Source organism: Melanotaenia boesemani, chromosome 18 (assembly GCF_017639745.1).
Source record: "Melanotaenia boesemani isolate fMelBoe1 chromosome 18, fMelBoe1.pri, whole genome shotgun sequence".
Taxonomy (NCBI): Eukaryota; Metazoa; Chordata; class Actinopteri; order Atheriniformes; family Melanotaeniidae; genus Melanotaenia; species Melanotaenia boesemani.
In genome coordinates, this window is record NC_055699.1 from 9,198,583 (window position 1) to 9,215,117 (window position 16,535).

General features: G+C 40.0%; 1 protein-coding gene across 8 annotated transcripts in view; it reads left to right on the top strand.

Annotated features, from left to right (window-relative positions):
* Positions 1 to 15,317, top strand: part of asap1b (ArfGAP with SH3 domain, ankyrin repeat and PH domain 1b) — a 69,483-nt gene extending 54,166 nt beyond the window's left edge. For 3 of the 8 annotated variants that reach the window (XM_041968332.1, XM_041968334.1, XM_041968333.1), the window contains 15 exons: positions 1,116 to 1,249; positions 1,466 to 1,557; positions 1,638 to 1,824; positions 3,884 to 3,969; positions 4,618 to 4,733; positions 4,824 to 4,891; positions 5,467 to 5,574; positions 6,778 to 7,006; positions 9,246 to 9,314; positions 9,897 to 10,058; positions 11,945 to 12,023; positions 12,155 to 12,219; positions 12,303 to 12,838; positions 13,744 to 13,866; positions 13,975 to 15,317. In XM_041968332.1, coding sequence (XP_041824266.1) covers positions 1,116 to 1,249; positions 1,466 to 1,557; positions 1,638 to 1,824; positions 3,884 to 3,969; positions 4,618 to 4,733; positions 4,824 to 4,891; positions 5,467 to 5,574; positions 6,778 to 7,006; positions 9,246 to 9,314; positions 9,897 to 10,058; positions 11,945 to 12,023; positions 12,155 to 12,219; positions 12,303 to 12,838; positions 13,744 to 13,866; positions 13,975 to 14,049 — 2,129 coding nt within the window. In that variant the 3' untranslated portion in view covers positions 14,050 to 15,317. The remainder of the gene's footprint in view (positions 1 to 1,115; positions 1,250 to 1,465; positions 1,558 to 1,637; positions 1,825 to 3,883; positions 3,970 to 4,617; positions 4,734 to 4,823; positions 4,892 to 5,466; positions 5,575 to 6,777; positions 7,007 to 9,245; positions 9,315 to 9,896; positions 10,059 to 11,944; positions 12,024 to 12,154; positions 12,220 to 12,302; positions 12,839 to 13,743; positions 13,867 to 13,974) is intronic. The other 5 variants (XM_041968335.1, XM_041968336.1, XM_041968338.1 and 2 more) reach the window with 3 other exon arrangements.
* The last annotated feature ends 1,218 nt before the right edge of the window (positions 15,318 to 16,535 follow it).

Sequence of the window (16,535 nt, forward strand, 5' to 3'; positions counted from 1 at the left end):
AAACACGCACACAAGAAATATATACACACACTCTCTTTAGTCAGTCTACATAAACACACACAGCAGCTTGCCGACTGACCGAAGGGAGGATTTTATGCTCTAAGGGAAAAAAAACATTTCTAGGGTTGGAGAAACAACATCATTACATCACTTTGTTACATAAGTCACACACGCTTCGCCGACCCCTGCAATCTACAGGGAGGGAGGTAATTTGTCACATCTATAATCTTGTTGCTGCATCCCTCCATGTAAAAGGTTTCAGGTTTCAACCCATGTTCCAGGTGTGGAATGTTTTATTCTTGAAATCTCTGCTAAATATTTTCTCAGGTGATGACACCCAGCTTTGATATGTTTCCTTTTACTTGGCGCATATAATTGGTTGTGACTTTCAAAGGTCACCTTCTTTCTTCTTGTCTGAGAAGAAGGTCTCCATCTCATCTATTCCCCAGGGAACACCCTGTGTAGGATTTTGCAGATGTGGAAGTCACCCTACATTAACTCAACATGCTTAACATGCACTTTGTGACCTATTAGCAGCTTGCATCTGGTCATTGTGGTGTTTAAATTTGTGTGTACAAGCCCAAGCTGTCTTCACAATGTCTAACTCCAGCCACTTGCTTCATCAGGGATTTGATGCCAGAACAACCCAGTATAAGGCTCTCACAGTTTGTAATGTTAGGCAGTGATGCTGGTTCACCTCTGTGGTTTGAAGGGCGCAGTGTTTTGTCGCCTCATATTTCTGGTACATGTCAGAGTGATTGTGCCCTTTGCTTTGCAGCAGGTTATTCAAATCGACTCCATCGTGTAGTGCAAGTTTGTGTCCTCTAGTGAGTTTATGCATCAGATCAATAAATCTAATGGTAAAGAATAAGCCTTGTTTTCAACGTACACTTCATTTTTAAATCTAGATTCATGTGTTGGACAAGAGAGCCTTGAATAAGAGTTTACAGTTTGCATCCCTTTTCATGATTTCTAGAGATTGAAATGACTACTTACTGTTCGTCTAATAAGGCCTGGCAGCTCTCAGTGTTACTCGACTAAATCCAACTTGCTCAATCAGATTAAAGCTCAGTCTGCTGTATGCATAACAAAATGGATTTTCTCATTGTTTGCAGATCCGAAGTGGCTATCCACCAACCTGGGCATCCTTACCTGCATCGAGTGCTCTGGCATCCACCGAGAGATGGGGGTGCACGTGTCTCGTATCCAGTCCATGGAGCTCGACAAGTTAGGAACATCAGAACTCTTGGTGGGTCACACACTTGGTCTGCAGTGTCTTCATCTCTAATGAAGTATTAGAAATGATGAAAGAGTAATGAGAACACAGGATGAAGCAGTTTGACTGCTGAACCAGCAGGAGTGCACCTTAAAGAGCAGATGTGGTTTCCTCTGCACACACATGAATGCCACTCTGCCTGTTAACATGACACTGTCTGATGCTCATGTTTCTTTCTTTTTCCCCCAGCTGGCCAAGAATGTAGGGAACAGTAGTTTCAATGAGATCATGGAGGGAAACCTCCCCTGTCCTTCACCAAAGCCGACCCCCTCCAGCGACATGTAAGTGCTCTCTGAGTTTCACACCCAAACATCCACATTCTCTAAAAACACACTTTGAAATCTAAACTTTCTGCCCTCAGGACGGTGAGGAAGGAGTTTATTAACGCTAAGTATGTGGACCACAAGTATGCTAGGAAGACATGCACATCGGCGGCAGCTAAGATGATTGAGCTGTTTGAAGCAGTTCAGTCCCGGGATTTGCTGGCTCTCGTTCAGGTGTACGCGGAGGGGGTGGAGCTTATGGAGCCACTCCCAGAGACAGGACCGGTAAGTCTGATCCCCGAGTTTAAGAGTGTTCACAGAGATTTAGGGACCTGATTAAACCAGATCTACACTTATGTGTCATCACATGATAATGCATTTTCAATAAGTTTATTACTAAGAATTATATAAGACTTAGTTTGTGGATCATCTAATTAAAGCTCAAACTAATTTTTTTTGTCAAGAAAGTAGTCAGCTCTTTCAGGTGCAAATATATTTAGGATTATAGGATATTTAGGTACAGGATTCTGCCTCGGTCATTACTTTCCAACATTAAAACCCCGTGGCTCTGACTTGTTCTGACAGTATACTGTCATTTGTTATGTAAACTGCAGGAGGTGTTGTTGCCTTCCAGCATCCCAGAGCTGAGAAACCACACTTCACAGGTTAATTTTTTTATCCCAGAACATCACTTAACAGCAGCATTTCGCATTACGGTGCCACGTCTCATGCCAGCAACTGGATATCAACAAACTGGCTGTTTTAAATGTGTGACATAGCTAAGTCAGCAAAGAAAAAAACACAAGAAGATATTATCAGAGGAAGTGAGGAAAAGAAAGGAGGACAGACCAAGAGAGAAGATGAGTCAGCATAGGACTGGACTTTTACTGGCTGAAGAGAGCTCAGAGAAGAGACAGAATGTAAGATGGATGATAAAACAATCTTCGTTGGGGGTTCAGGGATGTAAAAAGGTTAGTAGTGCTGTTTTAAATTGTGAGACAAGTATGGAATTTGTTTTTTAAACAACAGAGTATATAGAAATATTAGTGTTTCCCGACTGTGAATCGATTAAATACGTGTTGTGCTTGTCACCTGGCTTATATTATAAAAGATGGACACAGAGCCACCACTGTCACCTCAAAAAAACAAGACTGAACAACAATTAAAAAGAAAAATTGTATAACTTATTTTCAGTTCTTGTATACAGAAGACACTAAAACTAAAATATTATACTTCAATTATTTTTTTAAGAGAACTTGTAAAACCAATAAGTATTTCTTCTTCAGGAAGAAATGTTGGTTTTTCATAATGTTCCAACATCTAGCTTGAATATTCTGCGCATTGTGCTTCTCCTACTAGATCATAGATCCCAGAAAGATCCTGTCCAATGCCTCTGCAGTGCTTCCATCAGAGCAACACTGACACATTTCTGCCAGTTGCAGGATAGAAATGGGTGTTGCTGTTGGAAAATTGAGTCATCCAAATAGCATCACCAGTAGGTGGTGATAGCCAGCAAACCTCTGCCATATTGTGGGCCGTCATCTGTGTTAAATCCACGTCTATTTGGATGGAAACATGTGTGGTGGTTTAGTTCATGTGCCTGGTTTGGATTTTGTGGCGTTGCTTGTTTATCATTTTGTTCCTGTGCCTTTTGTGGCACCACTTTGGGCATAAATGAAAGCTAAATAACAAAGCAGTAGATGGTGAAAACCGTACCGTCAACAACATGCACGATCAAACTTAATCTGACGTAAATAGGTCAAGCTTTTATAACATGAACATGGTTGTTCTCTGATGAAAAATTAAGTGTACAATGCTGCAGCAAAATAAAGGGATAAAAGAGGATGTCGTTTGGTGGCAGAGGGAGCTGCTGTAGCTGCAGCTGTCTGCACTATGAAGTCTGACTCACCGATATCTGATCTACTGCTGTCAGTGCCTGTGAAGGACTGCAAAGTGACATCCGAACCCCCTCGATCCAAGATGTAAAGGCCTGATAAAATAAAGCCTATTCTTTCCCCCATAGATGAGGTTCAGTGGAATATACAGTAAATGTGATAGTTTGTCATATTTTTAATCTCATTGTCCTTCATGTGTTTTCAATCCAACAGAATTACATGTAAATTCAGTTTTGCAACACCCATTCACCCAAAAATGGCCAAAACTCAGCGTCATCCTTGCAGAAATGTTATTTTTAGGAGCCATTTTGTTTGCTGCTGCTTGTTTAAATGCTGAAAGACACAGACACAGTCACACATACACACACACACACACACACACTAGAATACAGAATGGATGCTACTCAGTACCTCACTATGGCTTTGCTGTGTTTGATGGCCCCCTGCAGGAAGCCGGAGAGACAGCACTGCACTACTCAGTACGGACAGCTGACCATACCTCACTGCATTTGGTGGACTTCCTTGTGCAGAACAGGTACTGTTTCAAGAGCCATCTTGTTTTTTTTTTCCTTTTTTTTTGCTGTTGTTTTTTTAAAGAGGAAAATGTGTGTTAAGCAGCACAGTTTTATGGAAGTACGCTGCATCAAATTTGATCTGTCTGCTGTGAGACATTCTTGTTCTGTGCACAAGTCTGCAATAAAGCAAAGGAAAGCTTAACGCTGCACCGCTCAGATTCCCACAAGGCAAACAGAAATGGGTCAAGCACTTGCTTTCTGCCTTTATTTATTCCTCTCTTTTCAATTGTTTACCCACCACTGCTCAAACTGCACACAGCCTCCACAGAAGAAGTGCAGCCCTTTTATTAATTAATAGCCATGCTCATACAATGTTCTGCTTCGTTATTTAAAATGATCATTCATCTGCTTGTAACTGATTTTAAAAGAATGTCTTCCTTGCTTTTTTATTTATTACTATGTCAGACAGCTTGACAAGAATGAGTCACCTCAGATCACTGTTTGAAAAAAATTCTTTCCATCCTTATTTTTCAAGCTAAATCTTAATCTCCTGGTTAATAACACATTAACCTGAAGCTGTAGGAAAAGGAAAACCTCCTCGGGCATTCAAGGTGTGTCCTGGCCATTAGTGATTTTTTTTTTTCCTCTTGTTTTTTTTCACATCACAGTGGTAACCTGGATAAGCAGACGGAATGGGGGAACACCGCCCTCCATTACTGCTGCATGTACGAAAAACCGGAGTGCCTCAAGTTACTCCTGAGGGGAAAGCCAGCCACTGACATCAGTGAGTCACATGTCAGGTTTCATCCACTCTTTAATGTCGGCTGCACGCACATCACCCTGTAACTGTTGATTATCCTTCCTCGCCCCTCAGCCAATCAGAATGGAGAGACGGCCTTGGATGTTGCCAGGCGACTGAGGAACACTCAGTGTGAAGAAGCAGTAAGTGCAGGACCACTCACTAGGAGCTGCTTGACATCACAACAAATAATCAGTATTTCAAAAATAATAACACAAACTAAGAAAATACATAAAAGTTAGACGCATTAAATTAAAGGTTCTGGAGCTTGGACTATGTTTGAATTTAGCTTGTGTTGAGCAGTTATTGGGTAGCTTTGCCAGAACACTAGATGGCAGTCAAAGGTCTTACTCCAGCCTCAGGCGACAGGAGCAGCAGAGTGGAAGTAATCGTTCATGTGTTTGTTATTCACACAAATATGAACAAGCAGACAAAAGGGCTCAAACAAATGCATTGGAGGATTTAATATATAAATGGATTCACACACATATTTTTACCTGCGGCTACTCTGTAAAGTGGATAATTACTGAAATTCAAAAGAGAAATATGACTAATGTGTAACTGATAATATTTCTGTAACATTTATTTTCCCTTTCTTGTTCAGGCAGTTTTGGTTTGTCTTTATTTATTCAGCCAGAATTTATTTGTCATTTGTTTGTCTTGTTAACATTTTCCATCAATTTAAATAGATGGTAAAACACATTTCTTTGTATGTCAGCTTGTGCAGGCTGCAGAGGGGAAGTTCAACCCTCACATCCACGTGGAGTACGAGTGGAGCCTCAGACTGGAGGAGATGGATGAGAGTGATGATGACCTGGATGATAAGGTGTGAACACAACACTAATAACTTTAGTACTTGCAGAATTCTTGTACAGCACAGTGTTTGGATTATATGTATTTTTCTTTTTCTAGCATTTTTTGCTACATGTAAATGAGATGATGGAGTAAATTGTTTCTCAGCATCAAAAAGGCTTCCCCACTGACTCACAGCTACTGACAGAACGTCATAAATAAAAGGCAGAAATAAGGGAGTAGATGCAGATCTAGCTTTATCATACCACAGAATAATGCAGTCAGACTCGTTGAAAAGATCCCTGCAGCAGACAAGGGACCATTTACTGTCAAGTTAATGTTCTGTAGCAGGTTTAAGGAAAACGGTGAAGGCCGAATTAGCACAGCTTCTGTGGTTCTCTGATGATAAGAGGAGTAGACATTGGACTTTGTTATGGAAAGTTTATTTTTTTTACCTTTTGTTTCACTCTGTGATGCTTATTTTTCATGGTGACATTTCTGCTTGTTAAAAAACAACAACAAAACAAACATGCTTCTGTAGCCAGGTTTCCACTGCTGTTATTGATTTACAACAGTGGTTCCGAAACATTATGAGCCACAACCCCCAAGATAACACGCTGGTGTTCATGACCCCCTCGATTATTGTGTGAAATATTTAATGGGTCTTCCTGCGACCATTCTCTAAATGTAAGGCTTAAAAACTCTCAGAATCTTCATAAATAAGGAGGATAAAGTGGTTTTTGGTGGATTTGGTTTCACCGCGGTAACAAAGCACCTACAGTACATGCCAAAAATCAGCTTGTCTCACTGAGATAATGACAAATTCGGATTTTTAATATGACATAAGTGATAACTTGTTGTTGTTTATGCATTAATATGTTAAAAAATTAACACGTTTATATACACAGATCAGTCTCTTTGAAATAATGCGTTCATTTTTGACTTTCATAATAAAAATCACATATTTTTTTTTATATATGTGGGCTATATTTTTTTATATTTTTATACATTCTTAGTACCCCTTTGGAACCCTAGTTTGGGAAAGGCTGAATACATGGAAACTTTTTCTCCAAATTTTATGTTTTGCAGTAATATTTAATGAATACATTTTTATGCAAAACATCTAAGATGTTTTTCATCTTTAAGTGAAAGGCTTAAAGGTATGTCATGTTACAGTGTCAGCTCTCCATATCCGTCTGTATCAGATCATTCTCATCCTTCACATGTCCCTCTCCAGCCCAGTCCCATCAAAAAGGACCGCTCCCCGAGGCCTCAGAGCTTCTGTCACTCCTCCAGCCTCTCCCCCCACGACAAGCTCTCCTTGCCGGGCTTCATCAGCCAGAGGGACAAGCAGCAGCGTCTCTCCTACAGCGCCTTCACCAACCAGATGTACAGCGCCTCCACTGACCTCAGCTCCTCCCCTGTGGCCGACGGGCCGCCGTTGCCGCCCAGGAACCAGGGCAAAGGTCAGACATAGCTGCTCCAAGAGCCTTTACATTCACTTTCAGGCATCATTCAACTTTAAAAGCTTATAACCGTGACAGTCAATAAATTCAGGAGAACACGCTCTGCTAATGTTGTTTTTGCAAATGTGAGCCGGTAATGCAAAATAGACTAAAGATTGTGTGTCTGCTCTACTGTGTGAGAGAAGATAAGCTGTGAAATTGACGTTATTAATGGTTGTTAATGTTTGATTATATCCAGGACAGAATTAGGTGTAGAGGAATGCTTTGTAATCACTTTTCTGGAAAGTTTCTTCGCTGTGCTGTCAGTCAGTGTTTCTATGGACACACACACACACACACACATTTACACGCCCTGCAGTGGTATGCAATTTGTCAGCACACAGATAGAGCAGGTGTCATTAAGATTGCTTACAAAGTAAACCTTAAAGAAAGCATGGCCGCAGGAGAGGGCATGGTCAGGCGTGTGAAAGGGAAGCTGGATACACACTTCATCATTAGTTTTAGCACAGTGTAGACACACAGAGGAAACTGTGGGTGTGCTGTCTCTGCAGTATTGCAATTATAAATAACACTCCTCCCTCTGCTGATCTGTAACAACTTCAGCGATCTAACAAACATGAGATGATTGAAAACACCTCAATAGCTAACGCTGCAACATCCATGTCAACAAGTCATTGCATCCATTATTTAAACATTAAGATCTTATTTTTCATTCAGCAAGAGATCTGAAATTTCACTTGTTTCCAATGTAAGAGAGCATGCAACAAGTAAACGTTAGTTAAACCCAAGTGCTAAAATTACCCACAAGTCTTTGCTTCTAAATAGAAGATGTCATTGTGAAACAACTTGGTTGGATTATTTGGGAATTATGGAGGGAGAAAAAAACACTGAGGCACTTCTGCAGTTTGCAGCATTCCTGAGATGGTGTCCGATGTCCACATGAGATAAATGGTGAAATGCTGTATTAGGAGGAAAGTGCAACACAGAAAATTTAGTCCTGCTCAGAAACATGGTGGAAGGAGCATGACCTGGAGCTGCTTTTCTACTTCTGGACCTCAGCACCTTCTAATCATTGAAGGAACAATGAAACGTTAATTCTGTTCAAACATTTTGCTGAAGGCTGTCAGGGCAGAAGTCCATGATTTCAATGATCCAAAGCTCACAAGTAGATTAGCAACAGAATGGTTAAAAAAGAAATTAATTTAATTTTTTGGGTTGCCAGATCAGGACTTCTAGCCTAAGGGGTTTAGTGAGTACAATAAGTACAGTTTTTGTTTTTATTTCTTTGGTTTTGTCTAATAATTGTGTCAAAAATGAAGATCAGACCACATTTTTTGAGTTATCAAATTAGAAATCCTGGTTCCTCCTAATTGTTCACAAACTTCATTTTAGTCTGTCGGTAAGTTGCGTTCGGGTTGCTTGGGCGTGAATGTGCAAAAATCAAATAAAGAGCAGGACTTTGCTGCTAATGTTAGCTTTAAATTTAATCTGACTCTGTCAGGGTCTAGACTTCCTCACAGAAGACGTTCCAGCCTTGAACAAACCTATTTGTAAGACAGAAAACAAAATCATGGAGTTGACAAATCCTGTTATACTTGGCTCCAAAAAAATGGCCATGTTACAGCTGTAGGAAGCTAACATTTGAAGCATACGTTACAGCAGGTGGACACAATGTTTCATCCACTTCTTTAAGGTTATGTTCATGTTTCCATCTTTGGAAAGTAGGTAGGAAGGCAATAAAGTATTTGGATATGAAGTGTCTCTCTCACTACATACATTGTTCTGTGTGGATAAAGCTGGTCAAATAATAGCTCAGAGGCTCAGTTAAAGCCCTCTGGTACCTTAGAATTGAAGCTAATATTTATTAGTTATTAATCTGTTGTTGCATGCGCCTTTTAGTTTGATTATACTGTTATAAACAAGAAGATTGTTTAGTGTGATTTTTGCAAAAATAAGATTTAGTGTCAGAATAAGAGGATGCATTTCAGATGACATGCTTACCCTTCAGATGCTCCACAGCGACTCTTCTTCTCAGCAGGTACTGAGGAGCTTGCTCCCCAGGGCCAGTTCACACTGTTTCGCTCTTTTTCCTTTGCTCTTCACTGATAAGATTTCATCTTGTTATTTTTCCAGTGTGTGGGAGCAGCTCTTTATGAGACTGACATGCTTATAGATTCTCTCCCACACTCCTCATCTCGCTCTGTTTTCTTTCTCTTTTTTTGTTTCTCTATTCTTTCAGCTCCACACTTGGCATTCCTTGGCTCTCATACGCACTACGCCACACTGGCTGGCACTCGACCATACATCAGTGAATATCTTGTTTTATGTTCTCCCCCCCTTTTCCCTCAGTTGTTTCCTCCTTTACAGCTCAGATGTGCAGGTTGGTGGCGCTATTTTCGCTTAATAACAGGACCACGTAGGCAAGCTGTTTCTCCTGTGAATTATTTGTTGCCTACGAGATTTTTTTTCAATCTTTCTGGAAATATGTCCTGCCATCCCTGAGCTGTAAACTTTTAACCACAGCTGATTTCTCTCTGGCTGAGCTCTCTTTTTAGCTGATTTCATCCTATTTTTTTCTGCGTTTGTAAGTAGTCAGTAAACACAGTTAGATATATACCAAAATTAAACTTCCAGCAAACATGTCTGCACCCCAAACCAGAGTTCAACTTTTCATTATTTTACATTTCCATCCACACACATATTTCATATTTGTTCAGTCATTTCTCTTCTCACTTTTGTGCTCTGTCCACACCCGCTCCGCCTCCTGTCCATGTCCTTTATTGTCTCTTTATGGCACCCTGCTCTGAGTTTCAACAGAATAATTTTTGTTTGTTTACTCTCTTTTGGATGGACCTCATCACCTCATGTGTCTTATGTATCGCTCCTCCAGCTCCTACCCCATCTGGCCCTCTCTCCACACTCACACCAGGAGGCAGCTCCACCCTGTCCAAGAAGAGACCTCCGCCCCCCCCTCCTGGACACAAACGCACCCTGTCTGACCCACCCAGCCCGCTCTCTCACAGTCCACACAGTAAAGGGGGCTTAACCGGGGGTGAGAAGCAAGCACACCACTGCAGTAGGGCTGGTTTCCCTCAGGCTTATCAGGATTTTCCAAAAATGACTAAATATTATCAATTCAAAGTCCACATCTGTCTTTTTTTTTTCCAAGAACTTCATCAATTAGTCATGTGAAAACTCCATCAGCAAACTTTATTTTTTAATAAAGACCATGAGATTTGGTTTAAAGCTTCAAAAAGCTTAGAAGTGGATTTTAGTTATTTTTGTCAAACATTTATCTGATGAGATATGAAAATTAAAAAAATATAAAAAAAAGTTTAGTTCAATTTGACAGTTTTTATACAAATTCTGTTCCTCTTTTTTCTTCTTGCAGTTTGAAGATTTATCTGACTTTAACATATTGTGAACATGTGTAAGGCCACATGTAATGATATTTTTATTATTAATGATTTATGAAAATTCATGAAAATTAACACATGATTTTTTAAATCAGTTTATCAGTAATAGAGCTCAATAGTTCCTGAAAACTGAGCGATCTGTCATTAACTGAGTCAGTTCAGCTTAAGGTGCTGTGCAACAGTTGTGAGTGGTCTTCAGGAATAGTTCTCCAGGTTTCTTTAATGGCATTTAAAAGCTCTTCTTTGGATGTTTTCTGAATTTCTTCTTGTTCTCATTCAAGATGGTCCCACATTACTTAAAAAATGTTGAGATCTGATCTCTGGAGATGGTTAATCTTTCCACAGGACCTATTACAACTGATTTTCCATCCGGTTCTTGCGTCTTTGGGCTTTTCTACAGCCATTGAAACCATTTCCGATTAGGCTTCAGTGAACAGTAGATGGATCAACTGAAGGTCCAGATGCATCTCTCAGGTCGTGTATCAGGGCTTTTTAGTTGATTTATTTCTATTTCTGAAGACGTCACTTTCAGATAGTGTTCATCTACTGCTGATAATTGTAGGCCTGGTGCTTCCTCCTTTGTCCTCCACTTGTCGATGTTTGCTCAAATTTTAAGGACCCACAGCACACACACAACGTGCCAAGTTTTCAGCTAGAAGCTCTTTGAGAACCTTGATGGTCCAAAAGCACTATTTTTAGGTTGTAGCTGCAACAGAAGAGAGAGAAACAAACTATGTGTAAGAGGTTGCTACTAACAAAATTCCTGAAGAAACAATTTAATTGGTTCTTTCCCAAGTTGTCTGGTATGAATAGACATAATACTGGTTTATTCCCTGAGATCTGTAGCTTTTTAGTGTTCAAATGATTGATAGGTCAGTGTTTAGAGGTTTAACAAACAGAAATACATCCTTTAAAATGTTCAGGTACAAGGACTGGGCTGACAAGGCAGCGGATGTCCAAACAAAACTTTATGATACCTTCAGAAGCCTGAAGAACTGTTGATGGAGACCACTTCAAAAGTTTTTTTTTAAAAGTTTGGCTGCTTGGAGCAAAATAAGACATGAGGGAGGGATCATGACTACTATGCTGTTGACATAAATAAAGGATGGATTTCTATTTTTAGTGACAATTTTTTTCCACAAATTCCACACATTTGTGAAGGTGACCAATCAGCTTACTCTCAAACTATCTACTTGCAGTTAGTTATTAGTCAAATACATAGAAAATCAAACCTTAAATGATTCATTTTACTTCCACTAATTATCATTTGTCCTCTGCTGTGTTTGTGCAATGTGTCAAGCATTCCCGAACACCCGACCACTAATTAAATGCCAGCACTTTATAAGAATTCTTAAATATCACATGTATGGAGAGCTCAGCCAGATTACACTTCCCTCATTGTTTTATTTAACCATCACAGCATGTTGATTTATTTCCACATTTATATTAAATTATTTCTTGATTGGCGCTTTGAATATGGTGTCAAGTAATCTGTTTGTCGTCGTTAATGTTAATATTTCAGGAAGTGATTCCACCCCTCCTCCGGTCAGTAAGATGTCTCCAGTTTCCAACAAGTTTGAAGGCATTCCTCAACAGCAAAGGTATCACAGACAGGAACCCTGTGAGCCTACTGAGGCCTGTTCTGGCTGTATCATGTTTGCCCATCATCATAAACTGTCTAAATGAGGAGAGCGTGTTTTTGTTTGACTTTATATAAAAAATCTTTTTACAGCACTACTTCAAGCAACACAAAATCTACACTTGGTCCAAGGGTTCTTCCCAAACTACCTCAGAAAGGTACGGTGCTTGTCACATTTTTACTCGAAGGTGTTGTGTATAGGATGTTATTTACACGTTTTTTTTCCCGGTTATCTCTCCAGTGGCATTGCGTAAGATCGACACCATACACCATCCATCTATGGATAAGCCCAGCCTTCCTCCAGAGGTCTTCCAGAAGTCCCCGCCAGCAACTGAAACCACACAGAAGGGTCCTCTGGCAGACAGGCCTCAGCTGGGCGACCTGCCCCCAAAACCACAGGTGTCTGAACTTCCCCCAAAACCTGGAGAACTTCCCCCAAAGCCGCAGCTCTCCGATCTCCCTCCTAAACCTCAGCTGGGAGACCTGCCGCCCAAACCCCAGCTTAAAGACCTCCCTCCCAAGCCTCATCTCGCAGACATCCCCCCGAAACCTGGGACAGCCGATTCCGGGAGTCCGAGGCCGCCTCCAGGAGAGTCGACAAGGCCACAAACGCAGCCTCCGCCTCCACCTCAAACTCAACCGCAGCCTCAAGACTCGCCGTCGCCTAACCAGCAGCCAAGTATCGCGACCACATCTCAACAACCTGCCGAGGATACAAATGGGACCCCAGCGGGGACTGCAGAGACACCTGTGCCCCTCCCGAGGAAGATCAACACGGTATGGACATGCTTGTTCTTTTTCTGAAAGATTTCCTTTTAATATTTTAACAATTTTTATTTAACTAGTGTTAAAAAAAGACCTGACAAATACAACGTACACTGTGATTTGCAACTCTTATTACTTCTTCACAGACACAAATGTATCTATGAGTTTATTTATATAACAAAACTTTAATTATAACATTTTAATCTACTTCATGAGATTTTAGCAGCTGTATAGCCTTTGAATAATTACATATTAAATTGAATATTCTTCTAATGCTATTGTCCCAATGGGACTTTCTAATTTATTCAGGGGTTTGCAACTTTTTTTTTTTTTTTTTTTTTAGAAACATTTACAAAGTGAATAGGGATTTTTGTTTTATTAAATGGCGGCTTTGTGTAGTTCTTTTGCGCTGCTGGTGTCCTACCTGTAATATACAGTGATCCAAGCACTCGCAGTCTGGAGAATTGGGGAGGAATTGTTTTTGTACGCGCTAAGCTAGTGAGACCATGAGAATAGCTAGCATTTAAAGAAAAAAAAAAAAGCTCACAGAGCAGTTTCATGTAAATCGGGCCATCTTACTCAGTTACCAAACTGACTGATGCAGAAGTCACATCAGCATAAATGTCCACAGTAAGGCTTTTGCTCAACTTAAACTGAACAATTCTTTAGGTTAAAGTTTTACATTTAAAAAAAAAGCTTTGTTTTCCAGACCCCCTTCTTCTGAGTAGTTCTTAGGTTGTCTTTTTTTCTGTTTTTGTAAATGCTTCACCAGTCTGCAGCTGAGATGCTAACTACTCATAAGAACTACACAAATGCATAAAAAAAAGAAAAAAAACCAAACAAAACAGAATGTCCCTTTAACTTTTAGACTAAGAGAATTTAGGCTGATCTGACAGTTTTTCTTCCTGTGTGTCCAGGGGAAGAATAAAGCGCGTCGAGTGAAGACGATCTACGACTGCCAGGCTGACAACGATGACGAACTTACATTTGTTGAAGGAGAGGTGATCATAGTTACAGGAGAGGAGGACCAGGAGTGGTGGGTGAGTCCAATTTAAATATCTCTACCACTGGCTGGACATCTCAAAATAAACACTTCCACCAAAAACAGTTTTTCTTAAACGCTTTGTTTCCTTTTTTTTTACCCCCAGATCGGGCACATTGAAGGAGAGCCGGAAAGAAAAGGGGTATTCCCCATGTCTTTTGTGCACATCCTGAGTGACTGACAGCCAGACAAACTTGCACTACGTCTCTCCCTAAATCGGGAGTTTCTATAAATACCTACCATACAGTAACACCCCTTGTCACACGACAAGTGTCCTAAAGGAAAAAAAAAAGCAACAACGAAGTAAACCCAGACGGCTCATCTAGACATGGAAGCCACATCCATGCTGTACAAAGAATGTGTGTATTCTTCCTCTACCAGTATTATCTTAACCCTATAGCATGGCTGAGATGAAGCCACTCTCAAAACCCTAGCACTTACCTAAAAGTCTATGTTTATGCTGTTCCTGTGTATATATGTATGTAAATATATATATTTGTGTGAGTGTATATACATGTTTTATTGTACAAAACATGTACCATTGCTCTCTGCCTGTCAGATAAAGCATCAGGGTGGTAGAGTTTGAATTTTATCTGTATTAATTTTACTGGCCCTCGAGTAATTATCAGCTTATATTTCTGGAAAAAGGACAAATATGGAATGTGAAATAGGTCATGTCATTATTTGTGTCTTGCATCCCTGTTTACCGCCATAGCTGACTGAAGAGGTGAGAGTCTCCCCCTGATCTTCCCGAGACGAAAAGAGTTTTCATTAAATGTACTCCTTGTTCTTTGCTTGCTTTGTGTGTACACGTATTATGGTTGTTTTACCGTATAGAAACCTGCTGCTACTGTGTGGTGGAAAATCAAAGCCTGTGGTTCACTGTAGGTCACTAATTTACTCCTTGTTACACTGTTCACTGTATGTGTGCTCTGTGTGCAAACTCAATGCCATCTCCACAATCCTTTGACCTTTTTCTGTGCATGGTGTAACAATGACTGGAAATGAGTGGAGTGTTGCGTTCAAACACGCTCAGCTCAGGGTTTGAAGAGCCACTATTAATATTAAGCAGGACTCCACACAAAGGTATCCTGTTGTTGAAGCCACTATCAGCCACAATTATGGGGACACTCAAGAGGACATTTTAGCAATAACTTGATTCTCTGACAGGCTAGAAGTTTCACAACAACCTGTGTTCACAATTCAGTGTCTTGTAAAACCTCATAGGCTTGAATCTTTTTTACTTTTTTTTTTTTTTAGTTTGAGTCATGTAATATCATTCCATGTTACTGAATTCAGTACATTTCCAGGTTTGCCTGTGAACCAGAAATGGAGTTTGTAAAAGGTTGGAGAGCCTCTGTAATTTTTGCCTGGTCCTCACTGACTTGCAGTTTCCCATGTTAAACAAACCCATCAACCCATTGTATCATTAAAAGTGCTGTACTTAAATTTTGAGCCTCTTTTTTAACTGTGTAGTTTCAAGGAATTCCAGTGGCACCTCCCTTTGGAATTTTAAACCCTCTCCATTAAAGGCTAAAGACATTCCTGAAAAGTTTGAAGTTAACCAGGAGGCATTTTTAGAAGTTTTACATCAAGTGCAACTGAACAGTGAATTCAAGTGTTCCACTTTACAGGTGGTCATTTATGCTACTTGGTTCGAAACAATTTTATAGTTTAACTGATAAACCAGTGCATCATCAAAATCAATTGTATTTGATCAGCAGTTTTTTTATGCAACAGTTGACATGACATTTGAAATCCAGATATGTCAGATGAGTCAATGATCCTTTAATGCTTAAAAGAACTTTCAACTAGTCTGAACTGAAGCAGCATTCTGGACAAGGTGAAACTGGTCCAGTTGGCTTCATTTTAAGCTCTGGAGATTTTCAAGAAGCTACATTTTTAAACTTGACTCCAATACTAGCAATAAATTGAAATGTTAAAATATAGGGGAGTGGAAAAATGAATGTACCACCTTGGGGCAATGTGTACATAAAAATTCCCATCAGTTGTCACTAGTTAAATCAAAATGCAAAATTTCATAAATTTTACAACTCCTATGGATAACCATAAAGAGTTTATTAAAACTTAGTTATTGTATGCATTAGGCTCCAGTTTCAAACTTGGTCTTAGCTCAGGATTCAACTCAGGTCCTCAAGGGCTGCTCCATGCAAGTTTTAGTCAGATTCCTGCTCCACACCAGATTCAAATTATGCCGTCCACCTTGTTTCGGGGTTCTGAACAAGTCGAGCCATTAATTTGGACCGAGTGCAACCAGGGAAACGTCCAAAACCTGCAGGACACTGGCCCTCAATGACCAGAGTTGAGGGATTCTGAACTAGCCTAATGCACTCTTCCATGAACAGCTGGAATCAAAAAGGACATTGCTACCCTTTCCTTGTAACACCATATTACCATTTGAAGATAATGTTAAAAATTACATATATTGATTGCAGACCCATGTAGTTCAGAGCTTGCCAATTACAAATTTCACCCAGCTGCACAAACTGCTCTTCAAACCAGAAATGTCAAAGTCTTGCTCATTTCAGGATTAAGACTCAAGTTATTAAACCTAGCCTCCAACTTTGGAGTCACTTTGAAGTGACTCAAACCATTTAATTTGATACCTTTGCATTTAAAAAAAAACTTTTCCAGACCTGAGGCATT